At 40.1% G+C, this 16013-nt stretch overlaps 1 protein-coding gene across 1 annotated transcript in view; it reads left to right on the forward strand.

The window, feature by feature from the left end:
* Gfpt1 (glutamine--fructose-6-phosphate transaminase 1) overlaps positions 1-16013 on the forward strand; it is a 56321-nt gene that overhangs the window by 18333 nt on the left and 21975 nt on the right. Inside the window, exons 7-11 of the mRNA XM_005364812.1 lie at positions 1512-1573; positions 2704-2783; positions 7955-8060; positions 9504-9667; positions 10522-10617. Coding sequence (XP_005364869.1) covers positions 1512-1573; positions 2704-2783; positions 7955-8060; positions 9504-9667; positions 10522-10617 — 508 coding nt within the window. The remainder of the gene's footprint in view (positions 1-1511; positions 1574-2703; positions 2784-7954; positions 8061-9503; positions 9668-10521; positions 10618-16013) is intronic.

Below are 16013 nucleotides of genomic sequence, written 5' to 3' on the forward strand. Positions count from 1 at the left end.
GAGAGATGGCTCAGAGGTTAAGAGCACTGACTGCTCTTCCAGAGGTCATGAGTTCAATTCCCAGCAACCACATGATGGCTCACAACCATCTGTAATGAGATCTGGTGCCCTCTTCTGGTGTGTGTGAAGCAGAATGTTGTACACATAATAAATAAATTTAAAAAAAAAAAAGAAAAGAAAAAAAAAACGTGTTGTGCCCAGCTTTTTATGTGGGTGCTAGGGAACTGAACTCATGCTTGTGTGACAAGCATTTTAGCAACTGAGCCATAACCCTAGTCCCTGTGCTAGTTTCTTGAGGGATTTTTAGGCTTCTGTTACACACACACAATGCAGAGAATTTCGATGGTTGTTTTACTTACTAACTTGCTTTTCCTGCATTTACCATTCCATTTACTTCACTATAGCTGTATTCTGATTATTTCACTATAGTTAGAGGTTGAAAGGTAAGTTTGGCCTAGCACAGTGGTTCAGTAGGCAAAAGCATTTGCTGTGCAAGCCTGACACCGTAGAGAGAACCAGCTTCAGAAAAGGTGCTCTCTAATGCCTTATCTTTTTTTAAGATTTTTTTTTTTTATGGTGGTGATGGTACCTGTGTGCACACGTGTGGAGAGTAAGGTATCACTGTTAGTGTCTATGGAGACCAGAAGAAAGTGTTGCACCCTCTGAAGCTAGAGGTACAAATGATTGTGAGCTGCCCAATGTGGGTTCTGGGAACCAAAATCAAGACCTCTACAAGAGCAGGGAGTCAGCTTCCCTTTATTTATTTATCTATTCATTCATTCATTCATTGTTCGCTCATTTTAATTTTTGAGACTGGGTTTCTCTGTGAAACAGCCCTGTCTGTCCCAGAACTCTCTTTGTAGAACAGGCTGGCCTCGAACTCACAAAGATCTATCTGTCTCTGCCTCCTAAGTGCTCCTGAGTACTGGGACTAAAGACAAGAGTTACCACTGCCTAAAAAAAAAAAAAAAAAAAAAAAAAGAGTTACCACTGCCTGACTTTTCCATCCCATTTAATAATTATGATCGTGTATATTTGTTAAGTCAAGATGGAGGGCATCAAGAGTGGAGGTTTGTAGTGGAATATGATGATGAGGGCCAAGGATGGGTTTTGGTTGTGGAGCTTGGGATCTTTGCTAATTCTGTCCTCCCTGAACAAATTAGTCTGAGAGAACTGTGTCTGTTGAGAAATGTGCTGTGCACACAGGTGGCTCTCCAGGTGACGTGTCTTTAAAAGCAGTATTTGAAGGTAAGCTTGGTGATAAAGTTTAGTTTGTTCTCATTGGAGCTTAGGGGTCAGTGTCTACCTGAAATGTGGGCTTGGATGTTAGGGAGATCTTGCTGTGATCTAAAATGGAGACTTGTGTTTGTTTTTTGTTTGTTTGTTTTAAATAGTTAAAAAGAGCATTGCTATGAACAAGAAGTGTCCATGCAGAAGCCAGTATGTTTTAAATGTTTTTGTTTGATAATTATTACCAAGAAATATTGCTGATGTTTCTTTTTCCTCCATAGGAAGGTGCTTTTGCACTTGTGTTTAAAAGTGTTCATTTTCCTGGGCAAGCAGTTGGCACAAGGTACAATAGATTTAAGACTAATGATGACATGCCTTTTGTAGCACTCGGGTAACAGGATAATTCTCAGTAGCCTGTAAGTGCCCTTTACTGTTTCCTTAGAGGTCTGACTGTGTGTTTTTATACACTCCTTTCTTGTGCCATTCTTTAACAGAAGTTCATGGTAAAACAAATACATTTTGGCATTGTGATTGGTCTTTAGTGAGCACTGTGGCTATTTATGAATTTGGATATGGAATATTCTTTAGTTTCAGCTCCAAAGCACTAACTTTCTCCATAGTTTTTGGAAATATGTATCAGATTCCTAAGTAATTGTAACACCAATGATTTTGCTAACTATCTATAGAATGATCATAAAGTTCTTAGAGCAGTAAGAACACTTAAGATCCAATAACAGAAGGATCTTTCTCTGAAGGCATGATGCCTAAGGATATATTGGGGTGTGTTTGCAATTGAATGAAAAGTTGCACCACACATTAAAAGAACAACAATTTAAAGTGTTATAAATTATGAGTTGGCAAATTTTTCCAGAATAGGTCAGATAGGAAATACTTAAGCTTGTTGGGACACATGGCCTCCCTGCCAGCACTCAGAGTTACTGTCAAGCATGAAGCAGCTGCAGAAAAAGGACCTCACTGTCTCAGTAAAACTTTAATGCAACTGTAATTTGCCAGTTGAAAACTTTATTAGAAGTACACAGGTGTGGCCTAGGGACTCAGGTTTCTAATGTAATTATTTTGTTACACCTGAAGTTCAGTTCATTTTTATAATGCATATGTTATAAATACATATTTATGCATGATGTATTTCCATATATTATGTATAATATACATACAAAAATACATATGCAAGTCATATTCTATAGCATTGTATTTTAAATTGTTCTTCTTTTAATAAGAACTGGAACTTTTCATTCAATTGTATACACATTGCAATATATCCTTAGGCATCCTGCCTTCTGTTAGCCGATCTTAAATGTTCTTTCTGCTAAAAGAACTTCATGATCATTTCTAAATTAAATCATTTGGAGAGCATTATATTTCAAATTAAAATGAATTTTGAGTTAATACTTTTTAATATTGTTAGCGCATTATTTATGAGAAAGTTTTATTGTAACTCATCTTGCATTTCAGGCGAGGTAGTCCCCTCTTGATTGGTGTGCGGAGTGAACATAAGCTTTCTACAGATCACATTCCGATTCTCTACAGAACAGGTAAGCCAGCTGCATTCCATTGTAAGACAGGGCGGCTCTGAGAACCATAGAATGCTATGGTAAATGCTATTTGGTCAGATCTGTGTGTACATGTGCATACAGTTATGTAGTTCTCTCTAGACATGAAAAAACTTGTGAACACTTTGATAAGAATTTTTCTCTGTTGTGCATCCTTAGCTAGAACTCAGATTGGATCAAAATTCACATGGTGGGGATCACAGGCAGAAAGAGGTGGGAATGCACTCTGCATGGATGGAGGGATTTTACCTGCTTCCCTTCGTTTACTAATTCTTGGTTTTTGAAGTGAACTGAGGCTCTAAAAATGCTTATTTTATGGGGAAATGTTTTGACATTTTCCAAATTTGCAAAATAATTTTGTCTGTTTGCTTTTGCCATTTTGAAAGTTGCATTATTTAATAACTACTTTGTTAAAATGAGAGGTTTGAGGAGTATTTCAAATCTAAGGCCCCTTTTCTATTCCTGTTTCAAAATCATATAGATTAATGCTTTAATTAGGGAAGGAACATGGAACTAAGCAGCCACTTACTGATTTAACATCACTTTTAACTAAACTAGATTAAATGCTCTTTGTTTAGTGCATGACATTTTACTTTTAGATTTTGATTGGTTTCATTTTAATTTGGAGTCTTATTTTAGTCTTTATGTTTGGGGGTTTATTTTTATTTATTGGTCTTGGGGTGATGTTCAAACTCAGAGCCTTATACACACTAAGCAAGTGTTCTACTGTTGGCTTGTATCCTCAGCTCCCCCACTTTTTTTTTTAAGATTATTTATTTATTTATTTATTTATTTATTTATTTATTTATTTATTTAATGTACGCATGTATGTCTGCATGTGGGTGTGGGTGTGTGCATGAGAGTAAAGTTATCTTGGAAGGTCAGAGGTATCAGATCCTCTGGATATGGTTGTGATCTGCCTAATATGGGTTCAGGAGGCCAAACCTGGGTCCTCTGAAAGAGCAGGAAATACTAGTAACTGGTGAGTCATCTCTCCAGCACCAATTCCCTCCCTCCCTCCTCCCTTTCTCTCTCCTTCCTTCGTTCCTTTCCCTCCCCTCCCTCCCTCCCTCCCTTCCTTTTTCTTTGAGAGGAGGTTGGAACAGGATCTTGCATAGCCCACACTAACCTCAAACTTGCAAGGCTGACCTTTTAACAATCCTGCCCCTGTCTCCTGAGTGCTGCAGTGTGTTCCACCTTGGTCAATTTTTTAGTCTGTCTTTATGCAAACTCTGAATCATTTTATTGACGTACACAGAAATAGAAAATAATAGTGTACCTTTTGTTTTCTTACTACTGAGAACTTTCCATGTGTAAGGTAGGGGACTGCTGGGTTCAAAAAATTGAAACCTTAATTAGTATTATATAATTCTTGGCTTCTTGAACAACAGTTACCAAAGAATGCTGAGCCTGTTCATCTTTGGATGACTGCTTTCATGTTTTACCTGGGAAGAAAATTATTTCCTTAAACAGCCTTTAATACTTGGTGATACTCTTTATTTTTTTTTCCCTGAAGTAGTACGTCTTTCCCAGTCCATGCCAGAAGATTTCCACCAGTGATAACACACAATCTGGTTCTACAGTTGTGGATTCCTATAACAGTACTGCTTCTTGTGTGTCATAAACACTACCTTATAGGCTATTTTAGGTGGCTTTTAGAAATAATAATAATAAATTGAGTGAGATCTCCCAAAGTTGGCAGAAACATTGGTCCTAGGAGATGACTCTTGGTACCTGTGTTTCTCTAACTCTAGTAGGTAGTTGGTGTGGAGCTCAGTGCCATGCTGTCGTGAGAACAGTATTGGTGGGAGGGCTATAGAGAGAGCTTTGGCTAGTTTTTCAGGCTTTTGCCATTGTCTCCAACTTAAAGCCACTTCTTCCCACTGAAAAACGAGTGATGCCGATATCTCAGTGGAAAATTGCCGAAATCTCAGTTGAGACCTCCAATTGCCGAAATCTTGATGGAGACCTCCAATTGCCGTGCACCGCGCCCCCGTGTCTGCGCTGGCACCCAGTTCGCGAGCTTCGGGCAAGGGGGCTGGAGGTTAAAATACACAAACACAGACAGACAGACAGACAGACAGACAGCGACACGGGTTATCCTTGAATTCCCCAAGAATGCCCCCTTTATTGTGTTCAGGGGCAGATTATATAGAGATAGCCACGCCCCAGCCAAACTCAACAGAAACCACACTCTCCTGCCCTCAGGAACTCCTGAAGGTCTGCTCAGAGCAGCTGTAAGGCACTCAGATCAGGGGATTACAAGAAATTCAGGATCTGGGGTCTTACTGCTCCCAACAGAGTGATACTGTATTTCATTTCAGTTGAACAAGAGAATCCCCAAATAGAAAAAAATTATAGATATTTATAGGCAGTGATGCTTCAGCTTCTTTTAAATATTTCAATCAGATATACTTCTGTTACCTTAACAATGAAGTTACAAATACTTGGGGTTATTTTGTTTTTTTGTTTTTGTTGTTGTTTCTCTGTAGCTTTGGAGCCTATCCTAGAAACTAGCTCTTGTAGACTAGGCTGGCCTCAAACTCACAGAGATCCGCCTACCTCTGCCTCCCGAGTGCTGGGATTAAAGGCATGCACCACCACCGCCTGGCTAGCTAGTTGTCTAAAATGTTGTTTCTGGGCTTCTACTTGTTTTTTTTTTTTTTTTTAAATTTAGATTGTGTGTATTGAGACAGAATCTTACTTATAGCTGAGGTTGGCCTCAAACTGTTGGTTCTGCCAGAGTACTAGGATTAGAGGCATACACATGTGACATTAATCTTTTTAGAAACAAACAATTCAGTATTATTTAAGAATTATTAAGCATTTTTTTGAGTTTTTTTTTTTTTTTTTGATGTATGTGTGTTTGCCTGCATGTATGTTTATATTCCACATACATGCAGTTACCTGCAGAGGCCAGAAGAAGATACTGAGTTCCCTGGCTCTAGAGTTACACAGATTGTTGTGAGCTACCATGTGGATGTTGGGAATCTAACCCAGGTCCCCTGAAAGAGTAGCCAATGATGTTAACCAATGAGTCATCTCTCCAGCATCTCACTATGTAGCTCTGACTGGCCTAGAACTTGCTATATGGACAGATTGGCCTTGAATTCAGCAGAAATCTGCTAGCTTCTGCCTCCCTGAGTGCTGAATAAAAATTGTGTGCCATTAAGCTCCTTGGTTTAAAATTCACTTTTTGGTGGACAATTTTAAGATTCCTGCCAAAGGCAAGTAGCTGTTAAATTATCAATGCAATGGAACCCTTGAAGCTATGCCTTTGTAAGCACTTGCTACCTTTTTATAGTATGTCAATGCATACTTACGTTTTAAAGTTTGCTATCTTCTCTGCTTTTGATTTTGGCTGGAAAGTACTGTTTTGGTTTCATGCTTAAATCATTCCAGATACCCACAGGTAGAACTTGGAATGCATATTTCTAAGAATAATTATCTAGTCATTGTATATACATTTTAGAGGATAAGATGTGAATTTTTACAAGTAACTTGTGGTATTCTATGGCTATTCTGCCCTTGGTTTATAAAGCTCTTGTATGCTCTGAATTTGGAGAAAGGATATACTGTTCCTGGTAGCTCAGTCTGGCCTCAAACTGTGTAGCTGAAACTGACCTTGAACTAATCTTCCTGCCTCTGACCTCCCAGGACTACAAGCTTGGCTTTAACTTAGAGAATTTGTCATACCAGCATACTTCCTCATTTCTGTTAGTTGAGAATTAACCAAAAGGAAAAACAGAAACCAAAACAATTATTCCTGATGAAGAAATAAGTGCCAGAATTAAAAAGACACTGAAAGACACACACACTTCTGAGATAGGAAAAGGTCTTGGCTCACAGCTTTGCCTGTGACTACAAGTAGGTGCCATTGGCACGCCATGGTTAAAGTGGCATGCTCTTTGCTTTTTAATTACATTTTTTTTATTTGTATATATGTACATATGTATGTATATGAATATACATACATACACACATATACACTGTGCACATACCACAGCATATGTCTGGCAGTCAGCGGATAGATTGTGGGAATTAGTGTTCTCCTTCCATCATGTAGGACCTGGGGATTGAGCTCAGGTCTTCAGGCTTAGTAGCTAGTGCCTTTACCTGTGAGCCATTTCATCAGCCCCCTTTGTTTTGATTTTAATTGAGTATTCTAGGCCTGATTTGCTGTTAAAATAGCAAGAGATTTTATTTAAAAAATTAACTTGGCTATAGTCTGCTTTTACTTTTCATTGTACCATATTGATTGCTTTTTAGTTTTTTTTAATTTAAATGTTTTATTTTGTGTGTATGAATGTTTTACTTTCATGTATTTTTGTGTATCACAAGTGTACCTGGTAACCAGGGAGGCAGAAGAGGGAGTCTGAACCCTTGGAATTAGAGTTGAGGAGGACGTGAGCCACCATGAGTGTTATGAACCAAACTTAGGTCCTTTTGCAGTAGCAATAAGTGTCTTTATCTTTGTCTTAGTTAGGGTTTTATTGCTGTGGAGAGACACCATGACCACAGCAACTCTTGTAAAGGGAAACATATAATTGGAGCTGACTTACAGTTCAGAGGTTCAGTCCATTATTATCAGGGAGGGGAGCATGGCAGCATGTAGGCAGACAAGGTGCTGGAGAAGGAACTGAGAGTTCCGCATTTGGATTGCAGGTAGAGAATTTGCTTGAGCTTCTGAGTCATCAAAGTTCACCAACTAAGCCACACCTACTCAACAAGGCCACACTTCCTAATAATGCCACCTCCTATGGACCAACCATTCAAACACACGAGTCTGTGGGTGCCATACCTATTCACACCTCCACAGTCTCTGAACCATTTTTCTAGCCCTGCTGCTTCTAGATTTTTAAAAGTTATTATTAATAAACTATTATCGGCAAATTCTTTTCTACCCGAGGAGAAATGACATTACAGAGTTTGCAGTGCAGCACTGTTGTTCACCATGCAGTCTTGGGCTTTGCGTCTCACTGCACTTCTTCCTTCTTCCCGGCTCACTTGCATGGAAATCCAGTGAGAACTGCTGAATTTGTCTGTGCTGCCTTTTTCCTTTTTGTTGTTGATTTTATGAACATTTATGCCTATTTCCAAATTGTAGCATGATTTTCTGTGCTTGCTGACTTTATGTTATCTCTGTGCTCTAGGCAAAGACAAGAAAGGAAGCTGCAATCTTTCCCGTGTGGACAGCACAACATGTCTTTTCCCTGTTGAGGAAAAGGCAGTTGAATATTACTTTGCTTCTGATGCAAGGTGAGCTTCCTCATTCAATATTTAGGAAAACGTCCCCAAACCATGAAGGTATTTGTAAAACTCTAGTTGCTAAGAACCTCTGACTCCTGTCTGCCAGGCAAGCAGTCCTACTATTAATGATGCCTTAGCTCCAGAACTCTCTTAACTGAGAAATCAGAGCTCACTTCATTAGACATGGGACAATAAAAATGCTTTTTCTACCACTTCAAAGCATGTTGGTCACTTTACCAAAACACATGCATTCTTAGAGACCTATTCTAATACATTTACTTGGAGTATTTGTTTTATTTCCAGGATGTACTCAAGCTTTATAGGGAGGAGGGATTGCTTTTCTAGCAGTTATGGAATTATGGAGTTACGTAGTGAAATATTTAGAGGCATTGGTAATTTGAAAACTCTAGGACTGGGGTTAAGATAGAATCACTCAGATACTTGATTCATTCACTGTGACTGGAAATAAGAGGAATAAGAATGAGAAAATGGTACCACTTAGTACTTCCAAGAATGTATTATCTGAGTGAGAAACAAACGTTACTGTTTTCTAGATTTTGCAAACTTGTCTTTGCTGTCATTAAGTGGGTTTGCTACAGAGAGTTGGTAGTCATCACCTAAACTAGAAAAACTTTTGATTCATTCGTAATCTTAATGAACAATGCCATATGCTACCCTTAGGAGAATGGTAAGATAAAAAATATTATTTGATCTGTCATAACGGAGGAGATAACACTTACCTATAACAAGATCATTTAGGCCCTCATGAGTATATCCTTCTTTAAGGGAATGAAGCTCAAACTGAGCTAAGGGACAGTTAGGAGCTAATTAGGTGAAGGGTTTGAGGGAAGAACATTCATTTTGTGCAGTTGGCTCAACTGTGAGACTTGGGAAGGGCACAGTATAATTAGAGGCTGCTTGGTGGGACATGCGAGGCAATTTGAAGTTTTCCTGAGAGCCAGAGGGAGCTGAAAAGTGATTTGTTGGGTGAAGGAAAAGTTTTGATTAACATTACCTTTTGATGTTGACTTGAGTAGAAAAGGAGACTTGGAAGAGCGGTCAGAGAGTAGTGAGTAGTTAGGAGGGTGCTGCAGAAGCCGGCCAAAGAGCTGCTGGTGGCTTGTGTTCATCAGTGGCAATGACATGGAACTGTCCAGAAATAGGGGTTAAAATTACAGGCTTTGGTAAAAGCTAGAATGAAGTAGAAATAGCCAAGGCTTCTGATTTTGTTTAATTGGTCAGGTGTGCAGAAGTCCACTTTATTATTGTTGTTATTATTTTCACAATAACCACATCTTCTATATGGCCTTATAGGAAGTGAGTACATTGGCAATTAACGTGGTGTAAGATGAGAGTTGGTGTTTGAGCTTGGACTGTGTGTTCTAATGATAGCTTTCTAGGTGACAATGATCCTTGGTTATTGATAGTAACATCTCCATGACCATTTTGTAGTGCTGTGATAGAGCACACCAACCGTGTCATCTTTCTGGAAGATGACGATGTTGCAGCAGTGGTGGATGGTCGACTTTCTATCCATCGAATTAAGCGAACTGCAGGAGACCATCCTGGTCGAGCTGTGCAAACCCTCCAGATGGAGCTCCAGCAGATCATGAAGGGTGAGTATTTTGCAGTGTTAGGACTTGGGATGCTTAAGGAAAGAAAGCATGCTACTTCCCATCCTGCTTAGGAAACTTCCATATGATGAGTGGGTGGGCAACCCGGGAAAAGGGATGACTGGAGAAATTATCTGCTAGTCTTAGAATAGTTCTTGAAATTAAAGCATGGTTTGATTTGAACTTTGTAAGGAGATAGTGCCACATGTTGAAAGGGTAAATATGGCTCATGCTCTGTTCAGTATTCTTGTATTCCCTCTGCTTCATCCTCATGTATTAAGAGGGGAAAATAGAATTCATCTCATTAAAGTTGTATTGAAGATCAAGAATGCTGGTCTGTATAAAGCTCTTAGAACAGTACCTGATATGAGTGTGCCCTACATAATGTGTCCTGCCATCAAGTGTTAGGATTTTTATTCTCCTCTCTGATTGGGCTGTAATAAGAATTATATTGTAGAACCACTGTCGGCAAAGTCCCATGAGCTACACTTTAGTCCATACTAGGAAGTATAAACTGATCTTACTTATAATAAGGAATTTTCACATTGACATACTAAAGATAACTTGATGAGTTTGAACTTAAATTTGATTCAAAAATCATCTTATGCCCCTGTTTTTGTGTAACTATGCATTTTAGCTACTAAGTATATAAAAGTGACTTTCTTCCTTGTTCATTTTTCATAGAGAGTAAAGCACTCACAGAGGCTTCTAGGAAGTTAACCTGATTTCTTTATTGCATGGCCTTTTGTTTCATCTATCAAGATTATGTTGAAAAGAGATAGACTTGATTGTGTACAGATTTCTTACTCTTTAGCTCATTTACTGTTGTTTTAATTATGTAATTTCTATTTTTGTAGGCAACTTTAGTTCATTTATGCAGAAAGAAATTTTTGAGCAGCCAGAGTCTGTTGTGAACACAATGAGAGGAAGAGTCAATTTTGATGACTATACTGGTAATAACATTTACTTTTTTTTCATTTCAGTCTCTTGGAGGATTGCCATTAGCAACCTGAAAGTTTATTGTCCTTTATATAGATGGGTAGAACAGCTGAGATTGCCAGACATCCAAGTCTGGTTGTACTTTATGGTGAAGTCACAGTAATCAGACTCAGAGACAGGAAGTGGTCTGATGGCTACCAGGTGTTGGGGTGATGCTGGAGAGTCATGACTTCTTAGGTAGTTTCTCTTGGGGATGATGAAAAGTTCTAGAGTTCTTTAGTAGTGATGGGGGCCCAACAGTGTGAATGTATGTAATCCCACTGAATGGCATATTAAAAAATGGTAAAGGGGGTGACTGTTACATACTGTGTTCCTGCTGTGGCTGTCAGGGACAGTTCTTTGCATGTGTTGGGCACTGTAGATTCTGAAAAGAACCTGTCTTCTCACTCAGGTTACATTAATTGGCCAGGCTAGATTTCTTTCTAAATTTTTTCTTTCAGGTTTATTTGTTTTATGTGTATGAGAGCTTTGGCTGCCTGTATGTATGTATGTGCACCACATTTGTGCCTGGTGTTCTTGGAGGTTAGAAGAAGACATCAGATCCTCTTGGACTGGGCTTATGTAGTTGTGAGCTATCATGTGGGTCCTGGGAACAGAACCCAAGTCTTCTGCAAGAACAGCAAGTGCTCTTAACCACTGAGCCATCTCTCTAGCCCCTGGGTTTTTTTCATAAGTAAGCTAAAGCATGAACTTCTGCAGAGTTCTTTCTTAATGTTTGCACCTTACTCCATGTTTAAGCTAGAAGTCAAAGTGCAGCACTACTCTCCAGAACAGACATCACAAGAGCTTACACAGATATCTTATGATCATAGACTCTTAGTCTTCAACGCATGTCATAGGAGTAGACTATATTAAAGTTTCTGATGTAGTCATGCCTTCAATATTTTAATCATGTGTAAAGGAGATCAGTATATAATTTACAATTTCAAGAAAAGTAAAATGTGATCCTAGCACTAGAAAATGCTTAAAGCTTAATATTGAATTTATGAAATATGAAGAATGAGTCTGTTTGTGGAAAGGGTTTTGAGGTAAGGGAAGGCCTCATGAAATAAGAAGGTATGGGTTTGAAGATGTAAATAAGTGGATGTCAGATGGGAACACTCATCTGGCTAGAAGAGCATTAGCTAAGGGCATTGATGGGAAAACCATCAGGAGGCTGCTTATGGAGTACTCTGTAGTCTAGGGTATGTTCCAGATCTAGTATTTGAGAGTTGTAAAAGAAAGTAAGTGTAGGAAAGAAGGGGAAGGAACTGTTCTGAGGAAGTAGAAGGGGAAGCTCTGTGGGGTACCTCTGCTAAAGAAGCTGAAGAGCTTAAAAGACCAGGTGACAGTCTCCAGGATCCAGAAGGAGTGAGAGCCTGAGTTATATACCTATGTCAGTAGAATGTTGATCTGTCTGGGACACAATGAAAAGAGAAAGGTGGGGGACCCAGGGGAGAGACAGGAGCAAGACAACAAAGACCCCTATCTATTTGTGAGTGCCAAGACTCAGGGAGGGCCAGAAAACAGTGCTCAAAGGATTTATGGAACTAAAGTCAGGAAGAAGAGTTGTTTGTTAAGGGGAGAGACGGAGACAGCCTGAGAACTTCATGGTAAGTCTTTATCCCTGTTCCTGTTGTGTGTTCCTATGCGACCGCCCTCCCCTGAGGATTAAAACTAGGGTCTTGCATGTGCTAAGTGTGTAGTGTACTACTGAGCTATACCTTCAGCTCTGAGACGTTTACTGTTTTAGAAACTCTTATGTGTGTTGTCTGCATACAAGTTGTCTAATCCAAATGGGATAGCAGTTATCTTCTTTGTTTTTAAGGTGAGGCCATCAGGGCTCTGTCAGTTTGGATGTCTTATCAAAGGCAAAGGTCACATTCATGGAGCCATGTCTTCATGTGTGCTCAGTGGTCTTCCTGAGTACCCTCCTCCCCATCTCCCAGGTTTTCTTGCTATTTCCACTAGTTATGGCTTATGTTATCAGAATTAGACTAAAGCATTATCCAGTTGTAGTAATGCTTGTGAAGAAGGCAGGAGCATTGAGTTTGAGGCCTGCCTGGCATTACGTAGTGAGAATCTATCGTTCTCACAGACTGTATATAAGACATTTCAGACCTTGGAGGACTCCTAGAATTATCCAAAAAGCCATCTGTAGTGTCTACACTCTGGGATGGTATGTGAGCCGGGAACTAAGCTGGAGACTTAAAAATACAAGCACACACAGACAGACAGACAGAGACACGAGGACACAGGTCATCCTTGAGACAAGAGTGCCAAGAATGTCCACTTTATTATGCTCAGGGGCAGCTTATATAGTACTCTGGCCATACCCCAGCCAGCCCTCGGGATCTTTCAGCTGTAGGCTCACCAGAAATCACTCCTCCGCCATCAGGGTCTTGTGCTCAGAGCAGAGGAAAACAAGTTGTTTACAAGAAATTCAGGGTCTGGTGGTCTGCAGTCCCCAACAGCCATCAGGGAATTTGCTAGGACCAAATTTAGGAAAGATGGTATTTAGCTAACTACATCTTAACCTGTCTGTCGTTCTTGATCTCCACCTGCAATTTTAGCCTCTTTGGTAGATTCTGCTCTTTTGGGAGGTGGGCTGGACTGGTGGTATGTAGCCCTGAGTGCCTTGGAACTTGCTTTGAAGATCAGGCTATTCACAGACACACAGAGATCTACCTACCTCTGCCTCTGGAGTGCTGGAATTAAAGGTGTGCCCCCACCATGCTAGTTTGTCTGTTTTTATATTGAGTTTCCTAACTTGCTTTTGTATAACCCCACCCCAGCCTCCAGCTATTTTTTTCTATTTTATAGCCATACATTTGGTTTTGAATGATGAATTTTTTATGTGGCAAGCCAAAGTAAAAGAATAAGTAGAAAATGATGGATACATAGTTGATAGAACAAATTGGGCACTCAGAACATCTAGCAGAAACTTGGGGTGGGACATCTTCAGATATTAGAGAACAAACATGCTTGGGTGTGTGTGTGTGGTAACCCCTCTTCCAGAGGCAGTTTCTCTGTGAGTTCAAACAGCACACAACAATTTACCAATATAACATACATTTCACTTTCTAAACCTTCGTAGCACATGCCAAGGCCTGTGGAAACAATGTGCTCTTATACTGTGGCTTAATTTAGAGCAGGCACAGGAGCTAACCAGGTAATATAGTCACAGGAGACTTGAAAGCCTTACGTACTGTGGTTTATATATATATGAACTAAGTCATTTGGGAAATCAGTAGTACTTTTTTGTTATTTGTTTTGTTGTTTTGTTTCTACTTTGCTCACGTGTGGGGGTTAGGGAGCAGTATGTGTGAGCATGTATGTTTGCTCACGTGTGGGGTTAGGGAGCAGTATGTGTGAGCATGTATGTTTGCTCACGTGTGGGGTTAGGGAGCAGTATGTGTGAGCATGTATGTTTGCGTGCATTTTTTTTTTTTTTTTTTTTACTCTTGGGAGGCCTGCTACTCAGCTTCCAAATAAATACACTTATTCTTACTTATGAGTGCCCGGCCTTAGCTTGGCTTGTTTCTAGCCAGCTTTTCTAACTTAAATTATCCTGTTTTTTTTTTTTCTAACTATGTTTTGCTTCTGGGCTCTTTACCCTTCTTTATTCTATATACCTTTCTTTTGTTCTTACTCTGTGATTGGCAGTGTGGCTGGGTAGCTGGCCCCTGGTAACCTCCTCTCCTTCTTTTCTCTCTCCTTGCTCACTCTTTCTTCAAGCCTAGATTTCTTCTCCTATTTATTCTCTCTGACTGGAAGCCTATCCCTCTCCTGCCCAGCTATTGTCAGTTCAGCTCTTTATTAGACCAATCAGGTGTTTTAGACAGGCTAAGTAACACAGCTTCACAGAGTTAAACAAATGCAACGTAAAAGATGCAGCACATCTTTGCGTCATTAAACAAGTGTTCCACAGATAAACAAATGTAACACATCCTAAACTAATATTCCACAACACATGTGGAGGTCAGAGCTCAAGTCAAGTGTCTTTCTCAGTTGCCTTCCACCTTATTTTTGACGTAAGGTCTCTATACTGAATCTGGAGCTCACTGATTGACTAGATCAGCTGGTCATTGAGCTCTACATTCCCAATAGCACTCAAAACCACATTGCCTGTCATCACCTTCTTAATGCTGGGATTACAGGCACCCATTTTTATGCTCAGTTTTTTTTTTCTTTTTATTTATTTATTTGGTTTTTTGAGACACGGTTTCTCTGTTGCTTTGGCATCTGTCCTGGAGCTAGCTCTTGTAGACTAGGCTGGCCTTGAACTCACAGAGATCCACCTGCCTCTGCCTCCCAAGTACCGAGATTAAAGGTGTGTGCCACCACCACCTGGCACTATGCCCAGCTTTTTATGTGAGTGCTAGAGATCCATAATCAGGTTCTCTCTCTCTTTTTTTTTGATTTACGAGACAGGGTTTCTCCGTAGCTTTTTGGTTCCTGTCCTGGAACTAGCTCTTCTAAACCAGGCTGGCCTCTAACTCACAGAGATCCGCCTGCCTCCGCCTCCCGAGTGCTGGGATTAAAGGCATGCACCACCACCACCCGGCTCATAATCAGGTTCTCATACTTGCACAGCAAACACTACCCATCAATCCTTCTCCGGCCAGTTTTGGTAATTAAAAAAGAGAGAGAAAGTTGAGAGAATGTTGGTGTCATCATCTTTAGAGAGATGATGATCCAAAGGGATTTCGTAGGGGGATGTGGTAGGTGGGCTGAGGGAGGAGTGTCTAAGCAGTCCAGGTAATGCCGACATTGGAACTGGAGCAGTTAGGCAGGTGGTAATAACAAAGATTGAGAAAGAATGGGCTTGTATACAAGCAATACTACAGTGTTGGTACATTGTGTAACGGCGTAAACGAATGCAGACAGATTGTAAAAATATATACAGCTTTAATGGGGAAATAGACTTACAGAAGCACCGTTCCTGCGGAGACCAGGAAAGCAAGCGCTGCAAGCTCGCGCCAAATTTATAGGTAAACATTAGCCCTAGGCAAACACGCCCCTTAAGGGGCGGGACTTATCCCTACAACATTGATACCATGTTAAAGAAACCTGAGGGAGGTTTAAAATACATCAGTGTTGCATTAAGGATAAGAACAGAAACTTTCTCTCTTGGAGTAGTATGACCAAGAAAGAGCTTAAATTTGAACAAATTGAATTTTCTGCTTCCCTCTCATTGCCTTTCATCTGTGGTTACTGGCATGTTGGTTGGTAGCATGTCTATTCTATGACTGATCCATTTGTCCCTGTTGCTTCTCTGTTGTGCCTGCTCGCGCTCTCTCTCTCTCTCTCTCTCTCTCTCTCTCTCTCTCTCTCCCTCTCCCTCTCCCTCTCCCTCTCCCTCTCCCTC

The sequence above is a fragment of the Microtus ochrogaster genome, unplaced genomic scaffold (genome assembly GCF_000317375.1).
Source record: "Microtus ochrogaster isolate Prairie Vole_2 unplaced genomic scaffold, MicOch1.0 UNK1, whole genome shotgun sequence".
In the NCBI taxonomy this organism is placed as follows: domain Eukaryota; kingdom Metazoa; phylum Chordata; class Mammalia; order Rodentia; family Cricetidae; genus Microtus; species Microtus ochrogaster.